This window comes from Anthonomus grandis, chromosome 1, assembly GCF_022605725.1.
Source record: "Anthonomus grandis grandis chromosome 1, icAntGran1.3, whole genome shotgun sequence".
NCBI classification, from domain to species: Eukaryota; Metazoa; Arthropoda; class Insecta; order Coleoptera; family Curculionidae; genus Anthonomus; species Anthonomus grandis.
In genome coordinates this window covers 51756558-51780178 of record NC_065546.1, presented here as the reverse complement: position 1 = coordinate 51780178, position 23621 = coordinate 51756558, and the positions used below count along the sequence as shown (strand labels likewise).

Here is a 23621-nt window from a genome sequence, read left to right as displayed (position 1 = left end):
AAACATCAAAAGATTGGCTAATTTAAAAAAAAAACTCTACGTCACTATCTATAAACAAAAAATATTTTTATTTATAGTTATGCTCGACACCGTGAAAAATTCTTAATATTATCGTTTGAACATACTTCGTTAATAACTTATGCTGTGTACCATTAATTAATAGACATTCCGAATTTGGCAGTAAAAATTGTCATAATGACTAAAAAGTTCAGTTGTATAACTCTCTAAGATTTCTAAGAAAGTAACGTTTTTGTTTAATTTTGATGATAACCATCTAAAAATTTCAGATTTAAACTTAAACAAGACAACGTATGGTGTGACGTGGACCTTCAAGGCTACTCTATACTAGAAATACACTTTCCAGTGGAATCTTTAGTCGTGAAACCTAAACTTACCGAGCAGTCTGACATTGCGCAATTTAAAATTCAAGATGAATTGGTTATTCATTGTACCCAAGAGTCTACTACTCAACTCCTCGCCCTCGCTGTAGATCATATCGACATTTTGCTGGAAGATTGGTACCCCACGTTAGGTACTCGTTTTGTTCATACATCAGAGGGTAAATTTCTGGTTACCAGACTGGTACCATGTCCAGAGTGTTTGGGTCAGCAAGAAACCGAATCATTTGATACGAGCCACCCCTCTACATCTCATACGCCCGATTTCTTGCAAGAATACAATGGGCTCAGAGTAAGAAAATCTCAGGAATCCTATACTTCAGAAAATGATAGCGGGGTCGATCCAGATTCTAGTGTTTCCAGCAGAAACGTGTCCATGGAAGGACATCCCAATGTTCATAATGTTGAGGAACAAGTATCAAAAAGTCCCACGTATTACTCTTGGTTAGTGGAAGAATGTATTTTGGCTTCCTATAGTGAAAAGAGCGTTTTATGTCCGACACATGGGAATATTACATTGGCTAGGATTGCTCCTGATACAGTGAGTTTTTAATTTTTTTTTGTAATTTTAAGTAACAATTATAGTAATTTAAATGAGTAAGGAATGGTTGTCTTGTTGTAAGACTGCAAATCATAATTTAACCTTGAAAGCTCTACTAATTAAATATCACGTCGAAAAAGGAAGATGGAGATAAGGTAGTAGAAACAGTTTTAAGACTACGAGTATATATATCCAACTTGTTGGAGCGAATAGCCAATAATAATATTAAATGAATTCCTTAAATTGTAAAATTTACAGAAACTTATTGCATATACATTACCCAAAATATATACAGGGTGTTTCAAATTCGACCATCAACATCTAGGAATCTATAAGAGATACGAAGATGGTCAAAGTTGAGAATTTTTGTGCTTAGCAATATGCCGTTTAAAAAAATTAAAAATTCCTTGTGATTCCGAATAAATTCGAAAAAATACGAAATTCTGAAGAATCGGTTTTATTTTTTTATGAGTTTATTTCTTATTCGCTTTGAAAATAATTTGCACTTTTGCATTGCTACTTTTTTCGTGCTACATGACGGTGTTTTTAGATTTTTAATACGACGTTTCGTCTTTTCCCAACCATCATCAACTTTGTTTTTTCTTATGGGCGCCATATTTGATTTTGGTATTTTTAAAATCTCTGCAAAATTACCTTTTTAAAGATGTATCATAAGTAATACTCATTTTATGTAAAAAAACCGAGTTTTTGGAAAAAAAACCAAGTTTGCCGCAGTAGGTTGTGCATAAAGTGACAATATAAGTACTAGCAATGCAATGCCGTAGTAGTGCACATATTGCTTCAGAGTTACACCCTTATTATTTTCGAAATATCTGTAAATATTTCAAAAGAGACTAAATTAATCTACTTACTCAGAAAAAAACGAGGGAAACCTTATTAATAATTTTATTTCATCTTGAGCTTAATACGCGTTGGTACATAAATAAATAAATAAATAAAAAAACAGTAAATTTCGCAACAAAAAAAAAAATTATCTTAAAATACAATTATATTAAGTGCTCAAATTCTTGTCCTTGTGTACCAAGACACACTTGCACTCTCTTACGAATATTGCGCACCGCGCAATTTATTTCTCATCTACTTAATCTGTTAAACTCCCTAATAATAGTTAACCGCATCTCCTAAATATTTTGAAATTCTCCCCTCGCATAAACTCGATTCTTAAGTGTTCCCCATGAATCTAAAACATTCAAATCAGGAGATCTTGCAGGCCATATTACAGGAGCATTATTTTTAATCCGCCTGTCAGTAAGATAATTTGAAACTTGTGTATTATGTGGGGGATTTTAAATAAAGTATCGTGCGATTGCTGTCGCTCCGGATACATCAACAAATACATTTCTGACGACCGAATGGTATATTAACTTAATTTAATATAATTTAATTTGCATTGTATATCCTAAAATAGTATTAAATATATTAGTTTCTTTTTCGATTCTTCCTGCGCCTTCCTCTTCTGTTTGTCGCATGCCCTTGCCTTTAGCGTCCACATTCTTTTTTTTTAATTGGAAAAGGTAAATATTTGTGTTCAAATGAAAATATATTATCTAAGGGTGTATCGCATAAGTCCCTTTTTAAAGGTTTTATGTATCGATTCTTTTAAATTCGAGATGCATACCTATTTGCTAGGAAATTAACATTGTAATTTTAGTAATTGACATTTTGTATTTTTTTTTTAAATTGAATTTTTATCGTATTTATAATAAATTTTAATCATACCTTGCTATTCGTGAAAAAATAATTGCTTAAGTTATTCCTAAATTACCTCTCATTTTGTACTACAATACTAACAAGAGATACAAATATTTGAAACATATGATATTTATGACAGTGATAAATTGACAACAAATATTGTTGTTAATTTATCACAGCCTACTGCGGCAAATTAATTTTTTTTTGCAAAATATCGGGTTTTTAGAAAAAAAAATTATTAATTGTGTAAAAATCCAATATGGCGCCAATAAGAAAAAACAGAGTTGATGATGGTTGGAGAAAGACGAAACGTAGTATTAAAAATCTAAAAACACCATCATCTAGAACGAAAAAAGTGGCAATGTAAAAGTGCAAATTATTTTAACATCGGATAAGAAATAGGCTCAGAAAAAAATGACATAGTGTTTTCAAAAGTTCGTATTTTCTCGAATATCTTTGGAACCTTTAGTTTTCTTAATTTTCGAAATTTTTAGTTTTCTTAAATGGCATATTGCTAAGCTCAAAAATTCTCAACTTTGCCCTAATTTAACCATCTTCGTATCTCTTATAGATTCCGAGATCCCCATGTTGAGGGTCGAATTTGAAACACCATGTATACTGAATGAATTTTAATAATAAGCAGATAATCTCTAATTGCCATAAATTTGAATTAGTGCAAAACAACATATTAAATCTGAAATAGAAATTAGAAAGAAGTATTGGAAGGAAGTTTGTAAGGTATTTAACAACTCATTTGCTGAGATTGGTGTTGATAGGGCCAAGGAGAATCAAGGTATATACTTTAGCACCTATAAAAATAAATTGACAAAATTCTATAAATCAAAGCAAATTACTATTGCTTATAACCGTTTGTATTATTAGTGTAATAACTTTTCTGATTTTAACGGTGCTTACTAGATTTAGTTATGCTGAAGGTTTAAATATAACTGTATTTAAATAACAGCATGTTATTTTTCAGATGTTCCTCGACCTAGGAGAAAGGTATATAATAAAACCCGAAAATATAAAACGAGGCAAACTACTTGGCCGCGGAGCATTTGGGTTCGTTTTTAAAGGAGCTTGCAAGCTTCGTGGCTCTAATACAATGATAGACGTGGCAATGAAAATGCTTCAACCAGTTCAGCCTGGATCTAATGCCCGACCGTCTGCTGTGATAGCCTACAAGGCTGCTCAAGGAAAATGGGATAGAGACCCGTTTCAATATGCCTGCAAAGCGTATTGTACTGCAAGGCAGGAATTAAATATATTGCTCAGTCTAAGACATCCAAATATAGTGCCTTTTGTGGGGATTTGTACTTGTCCTTTGGCGCTTGTGCTGGATTTGGCGCCTCAGGGAGCATTAGATCTAGTGTTGAGACACTATAGAAGGTCTGGAGCAAAGGTGGGGCCGTATACCATGCAAGCGATTATCTTACAGGTTTGTGTGATTTTTAGTACGATGCCTTAAGCATTTGGTAATTAGGAAATATAATTTTTTATTAAGTACTGAAATGTACCATTGAAAATTGACAATACTTTCCTCGAATTTTAAATTAAGTATTACATCATGCTAGCTTGTGGTGTAAGTATGTAGCAATTTAAGCAGAATCTATAAAAAATATATTTTACAAATCTAAGTTCAAAATATGCCATGTATGGTGTAGATAGATCTCGCCCTCCCACTGATTCGCGGTATCTTCTTCCCAAATAGATTTTAATTCTTCCAGTTTGTATATTTATTATATTTAAGCACAACTGCGAATACGTTATTATATACAATTACCTACTATTAGTTATATAATATTTTATTATTATATTACACAGGATTTTTTATTTTAATCCCACTACGCAAATAGCTCTGTAAAAACGAGTGATATCAAAAAAATGTACCATATAAAACTTGGAGAATATAAAACGATATGGGGAACAATAAGAGCGAAGTTGAATTTGAATTTGGGGTTCATAATGATTTAAAGCTCAAGGCATTTTCTTAAATGGATTCAGAAAAAGCGAGAAATTTTAGGTTCATAATGGTGTTGTAATTTTGTGAAAAAGTTTTAAAAAAATATTTAGGCCTAAACTGTTAATATTTTGGTCTAATAATGTCTTAAGTACTCTTCTGTTTTTAGGTAGCAAAAGCCGTCGAATACTTGCATCGGCAACATATCATCTATAGAGACTTGAAATCTGAAAATATTCTCGTGTGGGATATGCCTCCGCCATTTATCGACCATCCAGAATATCCTGTACATATTAAAGTGGCTGATTATGGTAAGCTGGTTTGATTTTATGGTACAGGTTAGTTTTGAAGCAATTGGATTGTGATTTTATTTATTTTTATTATTTATTGTTGTTTAATTAAATAGAGTTGTGTTGAGTGTGGAAAGTATTCATTTTAATTTAAGTGCTAAAACTGTCTTTCCAAAAAAGTAAGGTATTGGTATTGTCCTGGAAATATATAAATATTGGTACTATATTGCATTAACTTTCTTAAATTAAAAAATTCTTAAAATTAAAATAATTCTTAATGAATAGTTAGTTTTGGTTGGGGTTTAAGAGAAAGAAGTATTAAGCCAAACGTCAATTTATTTATTTATCTATTTACATCATATATCCACATACACAAATATAATGCATAACATAGGCATACAAAATTTTCAAATTATGCACCTAGATAACCGGATATCTGCATGTGCTCCTAATTGTTTAAAAAAAAATTAATAAAATATACACTAAACATAAAAAAAAGAACCATAGTAACAAAATATACAAATGAATACACATCATCGTACCCCCAGCCCTAATTCACTCACACAAATATCCAACCTAGATGAATAGTAGTAGTAGTAGTTTAAATAATTTTTTAAATGTTTTGAATCTATAAACACTCTTGATGTTGTTTGGAATTAAATTAAAAATTTTTGGTGCAAGATAGTTAAAAGATCTCTTGTTCAAACTTGTTTTAATTTTTTTGGTAACTAAGTGTTTGTTTACGCAATTTCTGGTATTATAAGAACGCATTACATAGTTGTTTTGTATTTTTTTTTAATAAAGCACATATCTCTAACACATAGATTAATCGAACATCAAAAATATCACTGGAATATAACAGATTTGTTGATTATTTACTTATTGCTGATGATTACAGCTTATTTTTTTCAAACACAATTTTTGATATATAGTTATGCACTATGTTTAAGGAATTTAAAGAGTTTTGATACAGACCTCCCCATACAACAATACCATATCTGATAAGTGACTCCACCAAGGATTTATATACGGATATTAATAATTGTTTCCATAAAATTTGCCTTAAGATATAAAATGTTCGTAATAGCTTTCGAATTGTCTTAGTTAGATTTAAAATATGTTCACTCAATTTTAAATGCTTATCCACTGCAACACCCAAATATTTAGTAAAGGAGACCTGTTTAATTACATGTTCATGTTGAGTATCGTAACCTACAACTAAAGAATGGAGTGGTATATTAAGTAATAGAATTCTACAAAATCATCGTTTTTTATTACCTTGTTGCGAAAATTTTTTAAAAAATATTTCAATTTAGTTGATTCTTAGCATTGAAAACTCAAATCAAACCAAATATGTTCAAAATTTTATAGTAGGACAATAGGCACTTTCCCAAAAACTAACTTGAATATCGATTGAATGTTTAATTATAGTAAATACATAATATAAGAAGTTACCTCTTAAACTCCGCATATAATCCTACTATATATTTGGATAAAATTGTGTCTTATCTAGGGCTGTCGTCCATGCATATTTATGCATCTTAATGATTGTGACCCAGACGTGCGATGACATCACAAAGTGATAATTTACCTAAATAAATTGTTTTACACTTTTTTTAAAATTATTTTTGTAATACTTTTGGTAATAATATATTATAGGTGTATTATAGTTATTATTTATTATAGTATATTATAGTTGCCTTATTTCAATCGGAAGAATATTACAAAAGTTAGGTGCAAGGAAACATATATTTCTTTGTAGATGAGATTTTCGAAAGGAATGAACGGATGAAAGAAATTTGACCGCTTATCTTTTGAAGTTTTCTTACTGTATAAAGTAAATTCGTGGCATATAGCGGGTCTTTATTAATAAAGACTATTATTTAATTAAATTAATTATTTAATAAAGACCCTCATTTATTACTATTTTGTTTTTACATATCCTAAAAATCCAAAATGCACTATAGTAAAAGCCTTTTCATACTACAATAAAAACTCGACTAATGAATAGAATTTAATAATAATTTTTTATTTAATATATTTCTCAGCTGATGAGATTTTATCTTTAATCATCCTTAATAAACCTTCTTGAAAGTTAATCCATAATTAGGCCTAAATATTTCATTGGAATGTCCCTTTGGATGTGTAATCACAAGCAATTTGGTTGAAGTTATTCACTAGAATTAATAAATTTTCGTTTGAGAAATTTTAAATAATGCAATGATCCGCTTTTACCATACATTTATTAACATTCTCCCCACTGTCTGCTGCGCTTTTTAAATTATGCTAGTTAGTACAATTAAAAAAAATGATTAATTTAATTGAGGTCCATAAAGTTTGTTACAATATAGAATGTCTTTTAATTTAGAAAAAATGTTAGACAAGCTCATTATAATTATTTTCATATATTGCAAACCCAAAAATCGGCAGTAATATTTTTCTGAATATTAAAAAAAATCCAATATCCCAAGAGTATCTCTGATGAAGTTCCTAAAAATTGGTTGACACGGACGCATAAAAGAAACACATTTATTTACCCGTAGAACAACAATAATCGGTATATTTTAACAAAATATCTTGTTTCAGGTATTAGTCGTCTTACCCTTCCATCAGGCACCAAAGGATTTGGTGGCACAGAGGGCTTTATGGCACCAGAAATAATGAGATACAACGGTGAAGAGGAGTACACAGAGAAAGTCGACTGTTTTTCCTTTGGAATGTTTATTTACGAGCTTTTAACCTTGCACCAACCGTTTGAAGGTCACGAATCTGTTAAAGATTGCATATTAGAGGGAGGAAGGCCACCACTCACATATAGAGTATGTCACCGGTGTTGTTTTTAATTATTTCTTTTTAAGATTTAATATAAATTATAATTAATAAATGTTCTTTTAGGAAACGTTATACCCAAGCTATTTCCTAGATTTGATGGTGATTTGTTGGTCACAACAACCCAAAGACCGACCAACAGCTAGTCAGATTGTTTCAATCGCAAGCGCCCCGGAATTCACACATTTATGTGATGTGGTTTCTTTGAAACATCCGGCATCTGTTGTTGCTTCCACTAGTGCAGCTCTAACTAATATTACTGGTAAGGCAAAAAACGTTACATAAATTATTATATTCTTTTAGAAATTTACAAGCATATTAAATTTATTAGCGTATAAAAATATATCCTTACTCTGATAGACATATACAGTGTGATTTATGAGGAAATGTCCATATTTCAAGCACGTATACCAAAAATAAACATAAAAGTATAAAAAAAATATGAGTCCGCAAGGCCTTTGTTTCCGAAATACTGGCTGCTAAAGTCTTTATTTATTTTTTCTATTTTTTAAATAAAATCTATGCTAATGTAAATAATGGAGTAAAAATTAGTTTTCGGTGGGTTTTAAAATTACATAATTTTAAATTACGATGCTTCTCATTTTTTAGAAAAGTATTTTTTTATCAGATGCACGTAAATTCTCTATGCATATATTGTACCAGAAAAGAAGTATGCCTTGCCTGCCAGAATAACTGCTGGTTGGCGTTGCCATCTTCCGTCCTGTTACTAAGCAATAGCAACATGAGTTATAAAATGTTGATACTGTCAAAGTGTATTCCTAACTTTTATTATCGTATCATTTAAGAAACATTCGATCTAAGTTCGTTATTATGCGTGCGAAATTCTCACATCGTGCATATTCTTCTATGGTTTCTGCAATGGGATCTCAATTAAAGCAGTCGCGGAATACCAGCGTCTTGCTCTTTCTTTTTCCAAAAGTTTTCGCTACTGCTGGAGAATCTGGGATGTGTCCAAGTTTTAAAGTTGTATCTATAAGAGAAGTAATGATACTCAATGCCGTCGAAAATGATCTAAGCATAAGCACACTAGACGTATTGAAGATACTTACCAAGTTACGTAATCCTCACATCAATTGTTTATACCCATTTTATTTACAACGGGTTAATCATTTGCAGGAGGGTGAATTGAGAATGCAGTTCTGTAATTGGCTAAATGAAAATCGAAGCTTGAGTAGGTACACTATCGGCAAAAAGTGGAGAAACAATTTATTTATTTAATTTTTCCATAGAGTGCAATTAATATCGTGTTGGAAACCCCTTAGTGTTAATAACTTCTATACACCTAGAATTCAGTGACTTATGGTCAAATATATTTTATTTAATTCTTAAAATAATTCTTCCTGGTTTCTGAATTTAGCCTTGTTCTTTTGTCTATGGTTTTCTATAGGGTTAATATCTGGGCTCTGAGCAGGCCACCTCATAACAATAACTTTATTGCTAGCTAACCACTGTTTCACGAGTACTGAAGTATGCTTTGGAGCGTTATCGTATTGAAACGTCCACAATAATGGCATGTTGTCTTCAGCATGTGGAAGCATTTGCTGCTCAAGAATGCGCAGATATTCAAAACGATTCATTTTACCTTCTACACCCACTAATAGACCAACACCTGTTCCTGAAAAACACCCCCACACCATAACATTTCCGCCGTCATGTTTTATAGTGGGCAAAATGTATTAAGGATTAAGTTTACAACTCTTCGGACGTTATACTCACTTTACACCATCGGATCCAAACAAATTAAATTTTCTTTTATCCGAAAGTAAAACATTTTTCTATGGTCCATGAAAGATGATCTCTTGCAAACTGTAGTCTAGCAGCCCTGTTCCTAGGTAAAAAAAAAGGTTTTTTTGCTGGATGCCGCTCATACAGTCCCATGTCACTAAGGCGATACCGAATGCTTCGAATTGAGAGTGAAACTTTTGGTAATTCTTGTTTAACACTACTAGCTGAAGCAAATGGGTAACTGGGTACAAACCTCTTAATTTTTCTATTTTCAGCATCATTAGTTTTTGGGACTTCCGGTCTTGGGGGGCCTTTTTATAGTTTTTCTGGTCTTCCAAAAGGTAATAACCTTGCCTATAATTGATCTATTAAGATTTTAATCTTTAGCTTACTTTTGCCCACTATTAAATTTGTAAATAATTATTTTATTTACATCGTTTGATAAGCTGTAACCGCGGGGCATTTTTAAACCGATATACAATACAACCTAGGTTTAACTGAACTCAATTTTAGTCATACATTTTGCAAAACTAAAAAAAGAAAGAGATGAGAGAGGTATTTTTCTTCACTTTTTGCCTCTGTTAAATCATAAAATTAAAATTATTTATAAAAAAGGCGGATATTTCAATATTTATTGGCAAAAAACAAAAAACATTACAAAGAGATTTCATATTAGAGCTCGGTAGGAAAATAAATGTTATACAGCTAAAAGTAATACAATATTTGAGATGTTTCTCCACTTTTTGCCGATTTTACAAATTTTCAAATTAAATCTTTCCAAATCGATGGACTGGTCGGGGTGGTCCGTATAACTGGTCAGCTAGATTGCCAGACCTTTAGATTATTGCCTTTAGGGGTGGTTTAAATCACTGATATATTCTACTAATATAAATACAAGAGAAACATTACTGGATTAGATAACAAACGCAGTCCAAGCTCTAAGAAATTCGCCCGAATCTATCCACAGAGCAACCTGAGCTATTCACTACAAAGCTGATGTGCTCGGAAGTAAATAATGGAATTATAAAACCTAGATTATGTTTCTTTGAACATAATTTAAAAGCAATAATTTCACTAAAAATTAAAATGCGTGATAATATTGTAGTATTGTAATATTAGTAGTTACAATTTTGTTTTTAAGTTTGCTATAATGAAATTAGATAATTTTTTTAAATCCAAATATTTCGAAATTGGTTGCTCATATCAAATTTTAACATGTATACCTTTTCGACGTAAAAATGACAAAATAAAGATATAATATAGGGCCGTTTCAAAAAGTTGTAATCGTTCAAAATAGTAAATTATATAAGACGTGTAGGTGGCACCTCCTACAATTAAGAGGCATACTAAGATTATATTAAAATTCGCAATTTTTAGTTCAATATGTACATTATCATAGATTTTATTTGAAAAATAGAAAAATGAAATAAAAACTTTAACCCCCAGTATATAATTTTATATTTATTTTTGGGCTCTTAATACGTACCTGTATTGACATTTACTCACGAATCATCTTGCACATTATACTCTTTTAGGGAGAAAACTCTAATAAACCCAAGGTACATTTAGTATATGAGAAAGTTTTTTTTGTACTCTCTCCCATCAATGCATATCAACATCATGAAAAACTTTAAAGTAACTATAGTCTACATTAAAAAGTAAGTTACTCACAAACCAGTTCGATTAAAGTGGTTGCATATTTAAAACTTCTATAACTAATTATTATTATCCTCTATAAGGAATGTACTTATTTTAACCCATTTATTTGTTAAAAAAATTGGTTTTTAGATCAGAACTCAAAATATTATTGGTTTTATGGAAAAAGTCAAATTATTTTTGAAGCTGGTTAAATAAAGGACAATTGTTCAACTAAAGATTAAATAAGTTAGCATGCTAAAAATATAAAATTTAATAGGATCCTATGAAAATTTATGCTATACTGTTCTTTCGTTTAGAACTAATACCAACAAAATAGTTTAAAGTAAAATTTTCTATAGAACACTATTGCTTTTTATTTTTTTTAATGTGGAAATAATATCCACTGAACGTTTCTTTAAAATTAAATTGAGGTTCACTATTTATGCCTGAGCCACAAGGGTCCTTTACCCATTTAGTGCTAACATTATGTGGTCGGGTCATTCTGTAATGTTATGAGATTTAATTTTTTTTTTTAATTGTATTATCAAGTATCTCTGAATTATTAGTGTGTAGTATTGTTTTTATCATTATTCACAGTTATTAACTAAAAGCTGGTAATTATTTGAAATAATAAAAAATTGAAATTGCCAATTGAAATAAAACTATTTTCTTTTACAGATGATGGACTCTCTGGATCAGAAATGTGGCTGATGTGCGAAAATTCTAGGATAGATTTGCTACTAGCAGCCGATCGTGGGTGGTTGCAATATCACACGATGACACTGCCTATAAGACCTTCTGCTACATGCACCGTTGGCGATACTGTATGGATAGGCGATTGCTCAGGATCCATTCATGCTTATTCGTAAGTATTTTTTACTCTTAAACTTGTAATAGAAAATAGAATCTAGCCTATAGATATTGTTAGTCCTATCTTATCTATTAGCCCTACCTAGGTTGGAATCTTTGGTGTTACACTCAAATTACGAGACAGTTCTCCCACTAACCAAAACTCTTTATTTTTACTATCGACACGTGTTTCGCTAACGATGTTAGCATCTTCGAGAGAAGATTAAAACTAAACTGAATTTGTAAGTAGTTTTGTCCCGTAATATATTTTTTATAGATATTGTAATTATAAAGAATTTTTCTAACATCAGTCCGTGAACGTCGTTCCTTGGCAGTCAAAATAAAAAACGAGGATGTATCTTTCCAATTTATTAATATACTAAAAATAGGCAGTTTTTACAGTTAAAATGTTTAACTTGTGTAGGTGATTTATTATTTTTTGTAAAAAATCTAAGTATGAGTTAGCATTTAAATGGCTATTAAAAATAACTGATAATACTGTTTGCTACAATTTCGCACTACACGTTAATATTCTACTTATTCTTTGAAACTTCTTCCGTATTCAATAAGAAGAACCGAATCTAAATTACATATCGAATTACAATCTTCTATAATTTTATATTGAAAATTCATTGATACTTTTTGATAATGAGTGTTAAAGGCTACTCCAAGATAAACGAACTGCGGAGATTGATTTCTCGAATATTATACTTAAAATAACCGTTGCTCCTTTTATATAATAATAACAATAATAATAATAACAATAATAATAATAATAATAATAATAATAATAATAATAATAATAATAATAATAATAATAATAATAATAATAATAATAAAGACTGCAAAAGTAAATACTAAAAATCTTTTGATTTAATTAATTTTCGTATATCATTTTATAATTCTTAAGTATACAATAAAAAGAAAGAATTGCTATTTATAAACTCCCTCAAATGTCGATACACCTTGCCCGTTATTTGTCAATTACATATTTTTTGAAATTAACTGGAGACATAGCAAATACAACTGCAGGAAAATCATTTAGACGTTTCGCAATAAGATATGAATAGGATCGTTCGAGTAGGGAAGTAAAATGCACTGGAATTGTTAGCTTACCCTTAAACCTTATGTTTATATTATGGATATCAGTTTGAAATCGAATTTTATAAGTATGGCGGAGATTTAAGCAATAAGACATTGTGATATAAACACATCATATGTAAATATCTTCTCTCACTCATAGACAACCATCCTGATTGGTTGAAAGCCTGACTAATATGTTTATATTTGCAAATACATGAATTTTGTAATTTCATAATTCGACTTGATAAAGCTGCAGTTATACAGGGTCCGTAAACAAGATCACAGTAGTTTAAATGTGATAATATTAAGGAGTCGCATAACAGAATTTTAAGTTTTCTATTGAAAATATGCTGTTCTTGATAAAGTAATTTTAAATTGCAATATGCTTTTTGTAGGGACTGATTAACATGATCAATAAAGCGAAGTTCATGATCCGTATAAAAGTGGCAATACTACATTACTGGAAATTAATGTGATAAAGCAATTTTTTTAAACTAATTCCTTCTTTTAGTAAACGAGACCAAGTTTATTAAATTTCTTTAACCTGAACTAAAATGATAAAGACTTAAGTAAAGACAAGTTTGATATTATTTAAAAAATATATTAGTTAAACTTAATAACTCGTTTGTAAAGCTTAATAAGTTCAATAACTTAATAATGTGTATTTGTTGTTATAGATCCAGTGATGGAAGAAAACTCTTTTACTATGCCCTGGAAACAGAGCCCGACTCTCAAGTTCAAGCTCTCATGTATCTTGCCCCTTTCAAAAGAGTTGCTTGTGCCCTTTCGAATGGCCGATTATTTTTAGTTAATTCTGAGATAAGACCTGTTACGCCCACTGCTGCTGAGGGTACATTTGTAATGACAGAGCTGGGATTGACTTCAGGAATCAACTGCATGTGTGCAATATTTAGAGAAGCAGAGAGGTAAGTAGAATAGAGATTATTGTGATTAAAAGTATAGCATCATTTTAGATGCATAATAAAAGTTGTATTATTTAATTAAGGTTATTATTTTAGTTAAAAACCTAAATATCATTATAATGCTTCTTAACAGTAACTCTATTTTTTATTTTTGGAAAAAAGTTTTGGTATTCCAATATTTGCATTTTTATAAGGGTTGAGTTTGAGCCTTAATTGTTTTTTTTTTATTGCCAGATAGCAAATGGAAATTTCAGGGTAGAAATTTGTTAGATTGAAAATTTTGAGATAGTGACTATTTTGGGATTCCAAGTGGCGTGATGCTGCTTTAAAATTCTTCAGCTCGATTGAATTCTCTAATTTGTTTCTTACTAGAGCCTTGCCTGATTTGCAGTACTTTTTTTAATCATAAACATTACGTAAATAATAATTTATAATTAAGTGCAACGTTAGTAAGATATTTTTACTACTTTTACATGATTATTTTAATCATGTCGGATTTCATTAGCATCTAGGAGATGAGTTTATTTCTTTTTAACTACCAAGCCTTCTTTTAGTAAACGAAACCAAGTTTATTAAATTCTGTTGAGCTAAATTAAAATTATGAAGTTGTTTAAGTAAAATCCATTTTTATATTATTTAAAAAAATATTGCAACTCGTTAATAAAGCTTAATTAATTTAATAACTTAATATTGTATAGTTTTTTGTTATGGATCCAGTGATGGACGAAAATCCCTAACATAAATCATATTTTGTAATTTTTCTTCTAATATAATAACAAACCTTCAATTTTAGTTCCTGCGAGCTCTGGTGCGGAGGCAGCAATGGGCAAATCACAATCTACACAATAAAAGATCAAGTAGTGGCAGGTCATGAAGTCTTGAACCACTACCAACCAGTAATCAACTTAGTAGATGTAATGAATTTAGTGTCAACGGAGCAAAATGTTTGGTCCTATGTTAGACCGGGCTGTGTTGTTTATCAATGGGATGTAAAAACGCGCAATATTATCAATAAACTTGACTGTTCGAAGCTAGTACCCTGCTCGGAGAGTCTCAAGTCGATCGCCATTGAAGAACATTTAAGTCCTACAAACTGTCAGGTAAGTTGGTTATGTTCTGATGTTAAATATCGAAAATCACTCATCTAATAAAGTTTACCTTCACTATCTTCTTAATATAATAATAAAATTAAAAAGGAAAGGAATCCCAGGACATTATATATTAACTAGAGCTCAATATTATTTCTTTAATTTTTCTTGTAAATTAAAACCGTTTTAGACGTCAAAGAATTATACTGAAAATTACTCTTAAATTTATTACTCATAAAAAAACTCAGAAACTCATAGTGAAGTTCTTTGACGTTATTATGATTATTAGTAATATTTTTTGTATTAAAATATGAATTCAATAAAATATCGTTTTTCTCAACAAAAATTTTCCTCACAATGAGAATAAATTTTATACAATAAATTGCAAGCACGAAACACACAAAAAACAGTCCTAATCTTTCCCACATACAGGTCTTAAGATGAAGTTAATATTATTCACACCTGATTTTCTAATAAAAGGAAATTTGTACGTTGTCAAAAAAAGTAGGGATCTTGTCTTAGTAACAAGTATAATCATTTAAGAGTAATCGTACAGTTTTTCTTTTCGTGATTAAAATCATTAAGATTTTTTTAAAATCATAAAACAATAAAAATATCTTTAAATTAAAACTTTAACAGTCGCACTGGGACCCTAACAGTGTACCCGGAGAATATGGAAGGAGGGGGTTAGGAACTAACCGCAGGTTTCCTTGAAACCGGAACAGGGGGGTTAGCGACTGACGTCAGATTTTTGTGTGTGTAGGTGCTTTTTTTAAGTAATAAAATCAATGATCTTATTAAAAAAAAAAACATTTTATTTTTTTAAAGACTTTAATAAAAAATAAGTGTGCAAAAAACCTAACTATTATTAAAGACTGTGCAATGTCTAGTTGTTTTAATTTGTTCGTGGCCGTAGCTGGTCCATTTGCCTCTCGACGAACTAAACCTCTGTGTGCTGGTTTTGTTGATATTCCAAACCAAAAATTTTCAAAGAAGCTATATATTTATTTTGAAGTCTCTTATACTTTAAACGATTTCTCGTGTTGATTTGACACAACTCCTTGCCTAAGCATTTTAGAAATATTTTTCTCCCAGATTTTTGTTTTGGATTCTCTCTTGCCCAGTTCTCGTTAGCTTTTATGAAAAGAATATACTTAACATATTCTTTTCAATCTGATTGATATAGTACATAACTATATCAATCAGATTGAAAAAAACAGCCATCGCCATCTTCTTGTGCCTCGACGACAACTATATGCCCTTGTTGTGGTCTTAGTTCTGGTGGAACATCTTTTCTGTTACTCATTATTGGTCCCACGACTGTAAGATTTTGTTCCAACAAAGCATTTGCTGTTGGCACTGACGTAAATTTTCTGTTCATTGTGATATTGCGACCACTATTCTGCAATTTTGCTAATTCTACAAGACGTTTTACGACTTCTGGACCACTATCCTAATCTTTGGGCTGATTGATTACTTTTCCAGCATATGGTTCTGCAGCAAAACAATAGTAGTTTTCTGAGTCACAGAGCACATTAGCTTCAATCCCATATTTACCAGGTTTTGTAGAAATATATAAACGGAATTTGCATCTGCCATGGAATGTTATATATGCCCCTCGTCTATTACAACTGACTCTGAAGGAGCCAAAAAGTCTGGAAATTTGCCTGTGACACGCTCTTATATATCTCTTGCTGCAGCAAAGCTGTCGTATTCTTTACGAACATCTCGAGTAGTTTTATCATTACACCTTATACATTTTTGTAGTAGTTGGAAACGGTAGTGTGAAAACGTAGCCCTATAAATTGGCAAATTCTCTTCATTGAATAAGTCGATAAGCGGATCTTTGTTTTGCTTGTAACCACCTGCTGTTATCAAGAAGCCAATGTAGCCTAATATTTCTTCTCTTTCAAAACTCCTATATTTTTGTATGAAAGAAGATTGTGGAGTGCTTTCTTTTACAAGGGCGAGTTTCTGGTTCGTATATTAATCGAAATAAATTCGATGGTGTCGTCATCGAAAAAAAGTCGAATCACTTCAAGTGGCGTTTTAGGTTTTACTCCATTTTTGAGACCTGGCGCTTCTTTCATACATTAGCAGCAATTTGCCTTCGTCGGGCAATAGGATCAGATTTCCATGTAAGACCTGATGCAGAAATCATGTCAGAATTAATTTGATTTATTACAGCTTTAGGCCGTGGACGACGTCTTGCTGTAGAATCTAGAAAAAAACAATCAAAACTACTAATAAACCATTTTGAAGATAGTAAGTACCATTATTTTCTTCCGTACTACTACTTTCCTCATCTGATTCCTCATCCATAATTTCTTCAGAAGATTCATGCTGCTCTGATTGAATATTTGAAGCTAAAAGAATACAAAAAAATATAGAATACAAACGCAGTAAAATATTTGCCACAACGCGCTACGTTTTTATGATTTTTTGAAACTAGTTATTTATTTACTTAGTTATAAAATATGTTACTTACTAGATAATGATTTATTTTCCGTTTCTTGACAAAAGCGATTCTGCTGTTCACCTTGATCGTCATCGGATTCTTCATCTGAACTTTGCAAATCTGGATCTATGTAATCCCTCACATCATCTTCATTCTCAGCATAAAGAGCTTCTTCCAATTCGCGATCAGTCAAATATCTTCCACTCATATCAAAATGAAACAGTTAAAAATTATAAAAAAATTGTATCAGTACTGAACTACACAACAACTGTAACGATACTACTGGTAAAAAGTCGCCAGACGCGGGCACATCGGTATTTTTACAACATTTTACCATTACCAACAAATGTTATGTCTATGGGTTAAAAAAATACACAGTTTAAAAGTCCTAAAAGATTTTTGGATAGAAATTAAAAACAGCTAAGAAATGTTAAAAAAAAATAGTCAGGGACTGACTCCCCCGTTCCAGGTGCGACTGTTAAAGTAACATGTATTATTTACATATGTATATGACCACATATATACGAGAAGAAACGCTCCCTGGTTTATTACAATAGTTGAATAATTTAGTATACAGTAATAGAAATAGCCAGTTTAAAGAAAGTTTCTTCCAAGTTGGAAATACTCAGTTCAGTGTTTTACTTCTTTTTTATCATGGAAACAATTTCCTTAATATTTATAAGCAAAAAAGTACTCCTATTAAAATTCCTTGAAACAGGCCCTTTTTCATGTATAATTTTGCTATGATTTCCCGCGACGATTGCGATACTTTATTTCTATTGAGGAGACTCAACTTCGGTGCATTTCTAAACTTCCAGAATATTAAAGTGTGCCTATACAGAAAATCCGCATGAATCCATTCAATATTGGTATCAGTTGTACAACATGTAAATAATTTTTTTGAAAAACTTTAAATTTTGACATTAATTTACATTTTTTATAAAAAAATTTACAAGTACATAGTTGATGCGTATGTTTTACGGACAAATACTTATTGGCTACGAATACATTAAAAATAATCTTGCAGTTTCAGAACGTAAAAGGATGGAGGTCGGTATTTTGGTTTAGTTAATGTTATTTTTGACACAAACAATAAAGCCAAACTTAATATGTACTTTTTACAAGGAATGGAAAGCAGCAAATGTGCTGATGTTGAATTATATTGGATAATATTATCAGTTGTTGCTTGTTTATGGAATATTTGAAAGGATATCTTATTTTTTTCCCTCTTAAGTAATTAATCTAAGAATGGTAAGGTGTTGTTCTGTTCCCGTTCGATTGTGAACTCGTGTGATTTGGAGTGAAGAGAGTTGACATAATTATGGAAATTTGAAAGCTCTACCTCACTTCCATTCCAAACCATACAGATATCATCCACATACCGTTTATAAAAAATGATGTTATTTTTAAAATTACTGCTCATTATTAAGAAATACTTCACTAAGAAATGGCGATAAACAAGAGCCCATTGCCAGTCCATCTTTTTGTTTAAAAAAACGGTTGTTAAATTGGAAAAAAATTTGATCTAACACAGTAGAAAGACGTAGATTTTCTACTAAGAGTGATGAGTTTTCCCCTGAGGAGCTCTTTGACTAAGAACAGACAAGCAGCCGGTGGAATGCTTGGAAATAAGTTTTTCACGTCTACCGATATAAGCTGGGCTGCATCTGGAATGTGAACATTCTGAATGCTCTTGGCAAAATTCAGTGAATTTGTTACAGAATATGGCGCTTTAAAGTTTGAAACATTTCTAAGAACGTTATTAAGCCAAGATGATAACTGGTAACAAGGGGAGTCAACAGAGGAAACTACAAGTCTAATTGGCATGCTAGTTTTATGGACTTTTGGCAACCCATACAATAGAGGTGTTTTAGGGTTCATGGGATATAGTTTTTGTTGTGTTGAATTAAAATATTCTAAGGTTACCAAGGTCATGTCTAAGACTTTTTTTAATTTATTAAAGAATGGATCTGTGGGATCTCTGTTGACCCTTTCAAATTCATCTGTACTTAGGAAATCCATTACTTTTAAGCACGATCCCTTATCGGCTTTTATGAAAACTATATCGTTGTCCCTCATTTTCTTTTTTATTGATCTTAATATTTTGTTATTGTTTTGATTTATTCTTTGTTTATTGTTAAGGAAACAATTTTGGAGTTAAATAATATGTACTGGCTTCGGGTCGAATAAGGTACACAACATACATTTATAGGGAAGTCTTATTTTGAACACTCTTAAAATATACATACTTTTTAAATTTTATAACACACCCTATTAACTTTATAACATCTCAGTTACAAAGCTTATGGAAAATTAAAGAAAAGAAACTATATTTCATTCTAAAGTTTTTTTCGAAGAATTCAATAACAAAGCGAAAAGTTTCATTACCAAGTCCTCTGATAATATTTTTTTTAAATATTTTAGTCGATCTATTATCAATTACTTTTTTAAATTTAAAAACAACATTTCATACAAGCTATTAATTATAAATAACCTAACAACAACAATAGGTATACAATCAAGAAAAGTAAACATACTTTCAAAAGATTTTTCAATAAATAATCCATAAAGTTTTTGTTTCTTTTTACTATTTATTTAATCAACATTTTCATAGTAGCAAAATTTACAAAACATTTATTTGTTGAAAACTCAACAGTAATTATTTTATTTTGCTCTAGAAACCATTTTGAAAAATGTACAAATATCCCAGACATTTTCTTTTATAACACTATTTGTAGACCTGTAATATATGGTAATTTCATGAATAAGCTTGAAAGTGCTGAAAAAATGAATAAGTTGAAACTTGAAATCTACCAAAGATAACAAATTGAATCAGGCTTTGGTTAAAGGTTTTTAGGGTAAAGTAATGTACATTTGAAATTTTAAGATCATTTTTTATCATGTGAAATGAGGATGACCATCATATTGAGAGTAAATTCCTTCAGTGTTTCTACCTACATCAAATTGCAAAATTAGGAAAACATTTTGACTAAAACTTAAACAAATTTCCTCAGAAAAAAATTTAACCGACTCTTCAAACGTGGTAAGTCTAATAACATCTAACGATGCTGTATGCAGCATCTAACGATGCTGTCTCCAATAAATCACTCAACTAAAAACTGTAGGTCATCTGGATGCACAAAATGTGGACACATCTTCTCATTCCAACAACAATCATCTACACATATAATGCTAAAATTTCAAATAAATTATACTTTGTGAAGAATGTTAGATGTTAATTTAGTATGTTATATATGTGAAACAATAAAATTGGTTCACAGTTCTGTAAATTAAAACAAGACATTCAAAACACCTAGGACTATTATTATTGAAATAGATTACTAAAATTCGGGTCTTTCGGTTATAAATAAATTATCGATTTCTTGGGATCTCCTGTATATCTTTTTTTTGTACATCCTGGAATTAGAAAATCCAAGAAAGCAAAAACTTTGGTAAACATTTTGTCAGAAATGATCTTTTTGTCTTGTGCGCCAATATAGTAGATTTTACTGTTTTATTTAAATTTTTGTGCGCTTTGACTTAAAATATATTAAATAATAACTGATTTTAAGTTTATAGAAATTTAACATACCAAAAAAAAAGTCACAAAAAATTCTTCAAATTAAATGAAAACGCTTTCTCTGAATTTCCTCTTATTACTTCAATTTTCAGACATTTTTCAAATTTTTCAGGTATCAACCCTAGTAGCTCTTAATGATGAACTCTACATAGGCACAACTTGGGGTTGCATCATTATTGCTGAAAAATCGACCTTACGACCTATCACCATCTTCAGACCGTACGAAGAAGAAGTTAAGTTAATAGTTCCTTTAGTATTACCAAAGAACATGAACGAAAGTAACGAAAATACCCCGTTAATCGCCTCTATAGGCAGAGGTTATAGAAATCTTTTATCCAGGTATACTGACGTGCCAATGCCCTTAAGGGTACCAGTTGTTAGTTCTATACCTAGTAATTATACCGCATATATAAATCAACCAAATATGTTTATTTTGTTATGGAGGGCGGAGCATTGGAATGCCGTTTGAAATAATTTCATGAAATAAGGTATAATGAGAGATTTTAATGCAATAATGGTTTGTTTTTTCACAAAGTTTAGTTGATGAAGCTGCTATTTAACTGGCTTTTTGGCGATTTGAGATTTTAATAACATTTGAGTCAAACATAAGACGAGAAATTGCATAATATAATTGTTATTGAGTCGAATCTCAACGTATAAAATATAAATGAGTTCTTAGGCCTTTTTATAATGTAAGTTTCGACCAAGGTTGTATATGAAAAATGCAATGTAGACTTATGTGGTGGGAACTCACGACGGGTGTTATCACGAGCTATATATCATGGCGCGGTATTATACTTACCTATACTTACAGGGAATATCTAAAAAATATTTTTTAGATATGTCAAAAAATGTGCATTATAAAATCGAAAAGAAAATCCTAGCAAGTTCACTTTTTTCAATTAAACACCTTGCATATTTTTCCTAAAACAAATTTATACAGATTTTAAAAATTTGACAACTAATGTTTCTAATATACTTTCAAATAGTTTTACCTGATTGCAGCCGGACTAAGATCTGAATGATTTTTATTGAGAACAAATATTTTACTTTTAATTATGCATCTTAGTATGCAAGATTTTGTTTATTTATTTAAACCCAAATCATAATACAAAGCCAATTAACAAATTGATTAACAAAAAGTTAAAAAATAAATAAATAATAGATAAATTTTATTTTCGACATATTCCACCCAAACATTATCAATTATCTAGAGGGTATATATCGGGAAATTAATAATATTTCACTATAATAAATTTCAATTAAAATACAAGACAAACAATATTAAAAAAATAGGTAAACGTAAAACGTAATTATATTACAAAATCCTAGCAGCATTACAAAAAATAATCGCAATAGACCTGTTATTTGAAACGTTTTTTTTAATACTTTGTTATTAGAATAGCATATTTTAATAATCGGAATTTGTAGATTTGCGTATACAAGTAAATTCATGTAGACATGCGAATAGCACATATATTTATAACATTTAAAAGAGTTTTTATTGATCCCTAATTGATACTTAGTTACGAAATGGGCGGTTAAAAAAAAAACTATTATTTTTAGTTTGCAATGAAAATCACTTTCCAAACTTGACGATGCTTCTCTCAACCATCAATAAAACCATCTTCCGGATATTGTAAAAAAATTGTAGAATTTTTATTTTTGCTTATGATTGTTTTTATCTTTTAAAGTATTTTATAATTAGTTATGGATTGGTTAGAAACAAACTTTCATAAAGGACCTATTTTTAATTTATTGATATAGTACTTTTTCTGACTAAAGTATTACGGTACCTATATTTTTGATACTTTTTAAATGCGAAAATAAATAATATAGATAAATGTGAAATTAAGGGGATTGTTTATTAATAAAAAAAATCGCCGAAATCAAGTTATTTTTCATAACTTTTAATTCCATATTTCAATTATTCGATTAATTATGATATTTCGACGATTAAAAAGAATTTTTATACAAAAGAAGTTGAAGTATTAATGCATTTCCTTTTCTCAAATGGTAAAGTAAAATTTTACCGACTTATTTATTAATTTATTTCTCTGTTGTGTTTGTTCTAAGCAATTTTTAAATTTTCTATGTCTATATATTATATAAAACATATTTAATGATTTATTTTCGAAAATCTTAATTTTGTGTATTTTGAGTCCACATAATTTCTCAATTTTTCCTGACTTTCGTCTGACGAAGTTAATTGAAACCGTATTGATTAAATTATTGTCGATCAATTCATATGGATAATAATATATATTTTAATTTATAAGAAATACCTTGCGAATTAAAAATAAAGGAATTTTTTTAACTTGTTTTTTCAAATTTTAAAATAAAGTTGATGACACTTGAAGTTATAAAAAAAGGTGATGATGAAAAATCCTTTGAAGGTTTCTATTAAAATCTATATCTAAAAAAATTTTCTTAAACTTCGTGCGTATCACATCCTAAGGCGTATTTAATGTTACAAATATATGTTAGAATTACAATTAATGTTAACCTAAATACAATAGACAAAA

General features: G+C 30.1%; 1 protein-coding gene across 5 annotated transcripts in view; it reads left to right on the top strand.

Annotated features, from left to right (window-relative positions):
* Positions 1-22957, top strand: part of LOC126736278 (leucine-rich repeat serine/threonine-protein kinase 1) — an 84783-nt gene extending 61826 nt beyond the window's left edge. For 4 of the 5 annotated variants that reach the window (XM_050440594.1, XM_050440562.1, XM_050440578.1 and 1 more), the window contains exons 23-31: positions 288-939; positions 3632-4090; positions 4782-4923; positions 7489-7721; positions 7798-7993; positions 11794-11980; positions 13725-13973; positions 14764-15070; positions 21209-22957. In XM_050440594.1, coding sequence (XP_050296551.1) covers positions 288-939; positions 3632-4090; positions 4782-4923; positions 7489-7721; positions 7798-7993; positions 11794-11980; positions 13725-13973; positions 14764-15070; positions 21209-21565 — 2782 coding nt within the window. In that variant the 3' untranslated portion in view covers positions 21566-22957. The remainder of the gene's footprint in view (positions 1-287; positions 940-3631; positions 4091-4781; positions 4924-7488; positions 7722-7797; positions 7994-11793; positions 11981-13724; positions 13974-14763; positions 15071-21208) is intronic. The other variant, XM_050440586.1, reaches the window with a different exon arrangement.
* The last annotated feature ends 664 nt before the right edge of the window (positions 22958-23621 follow it).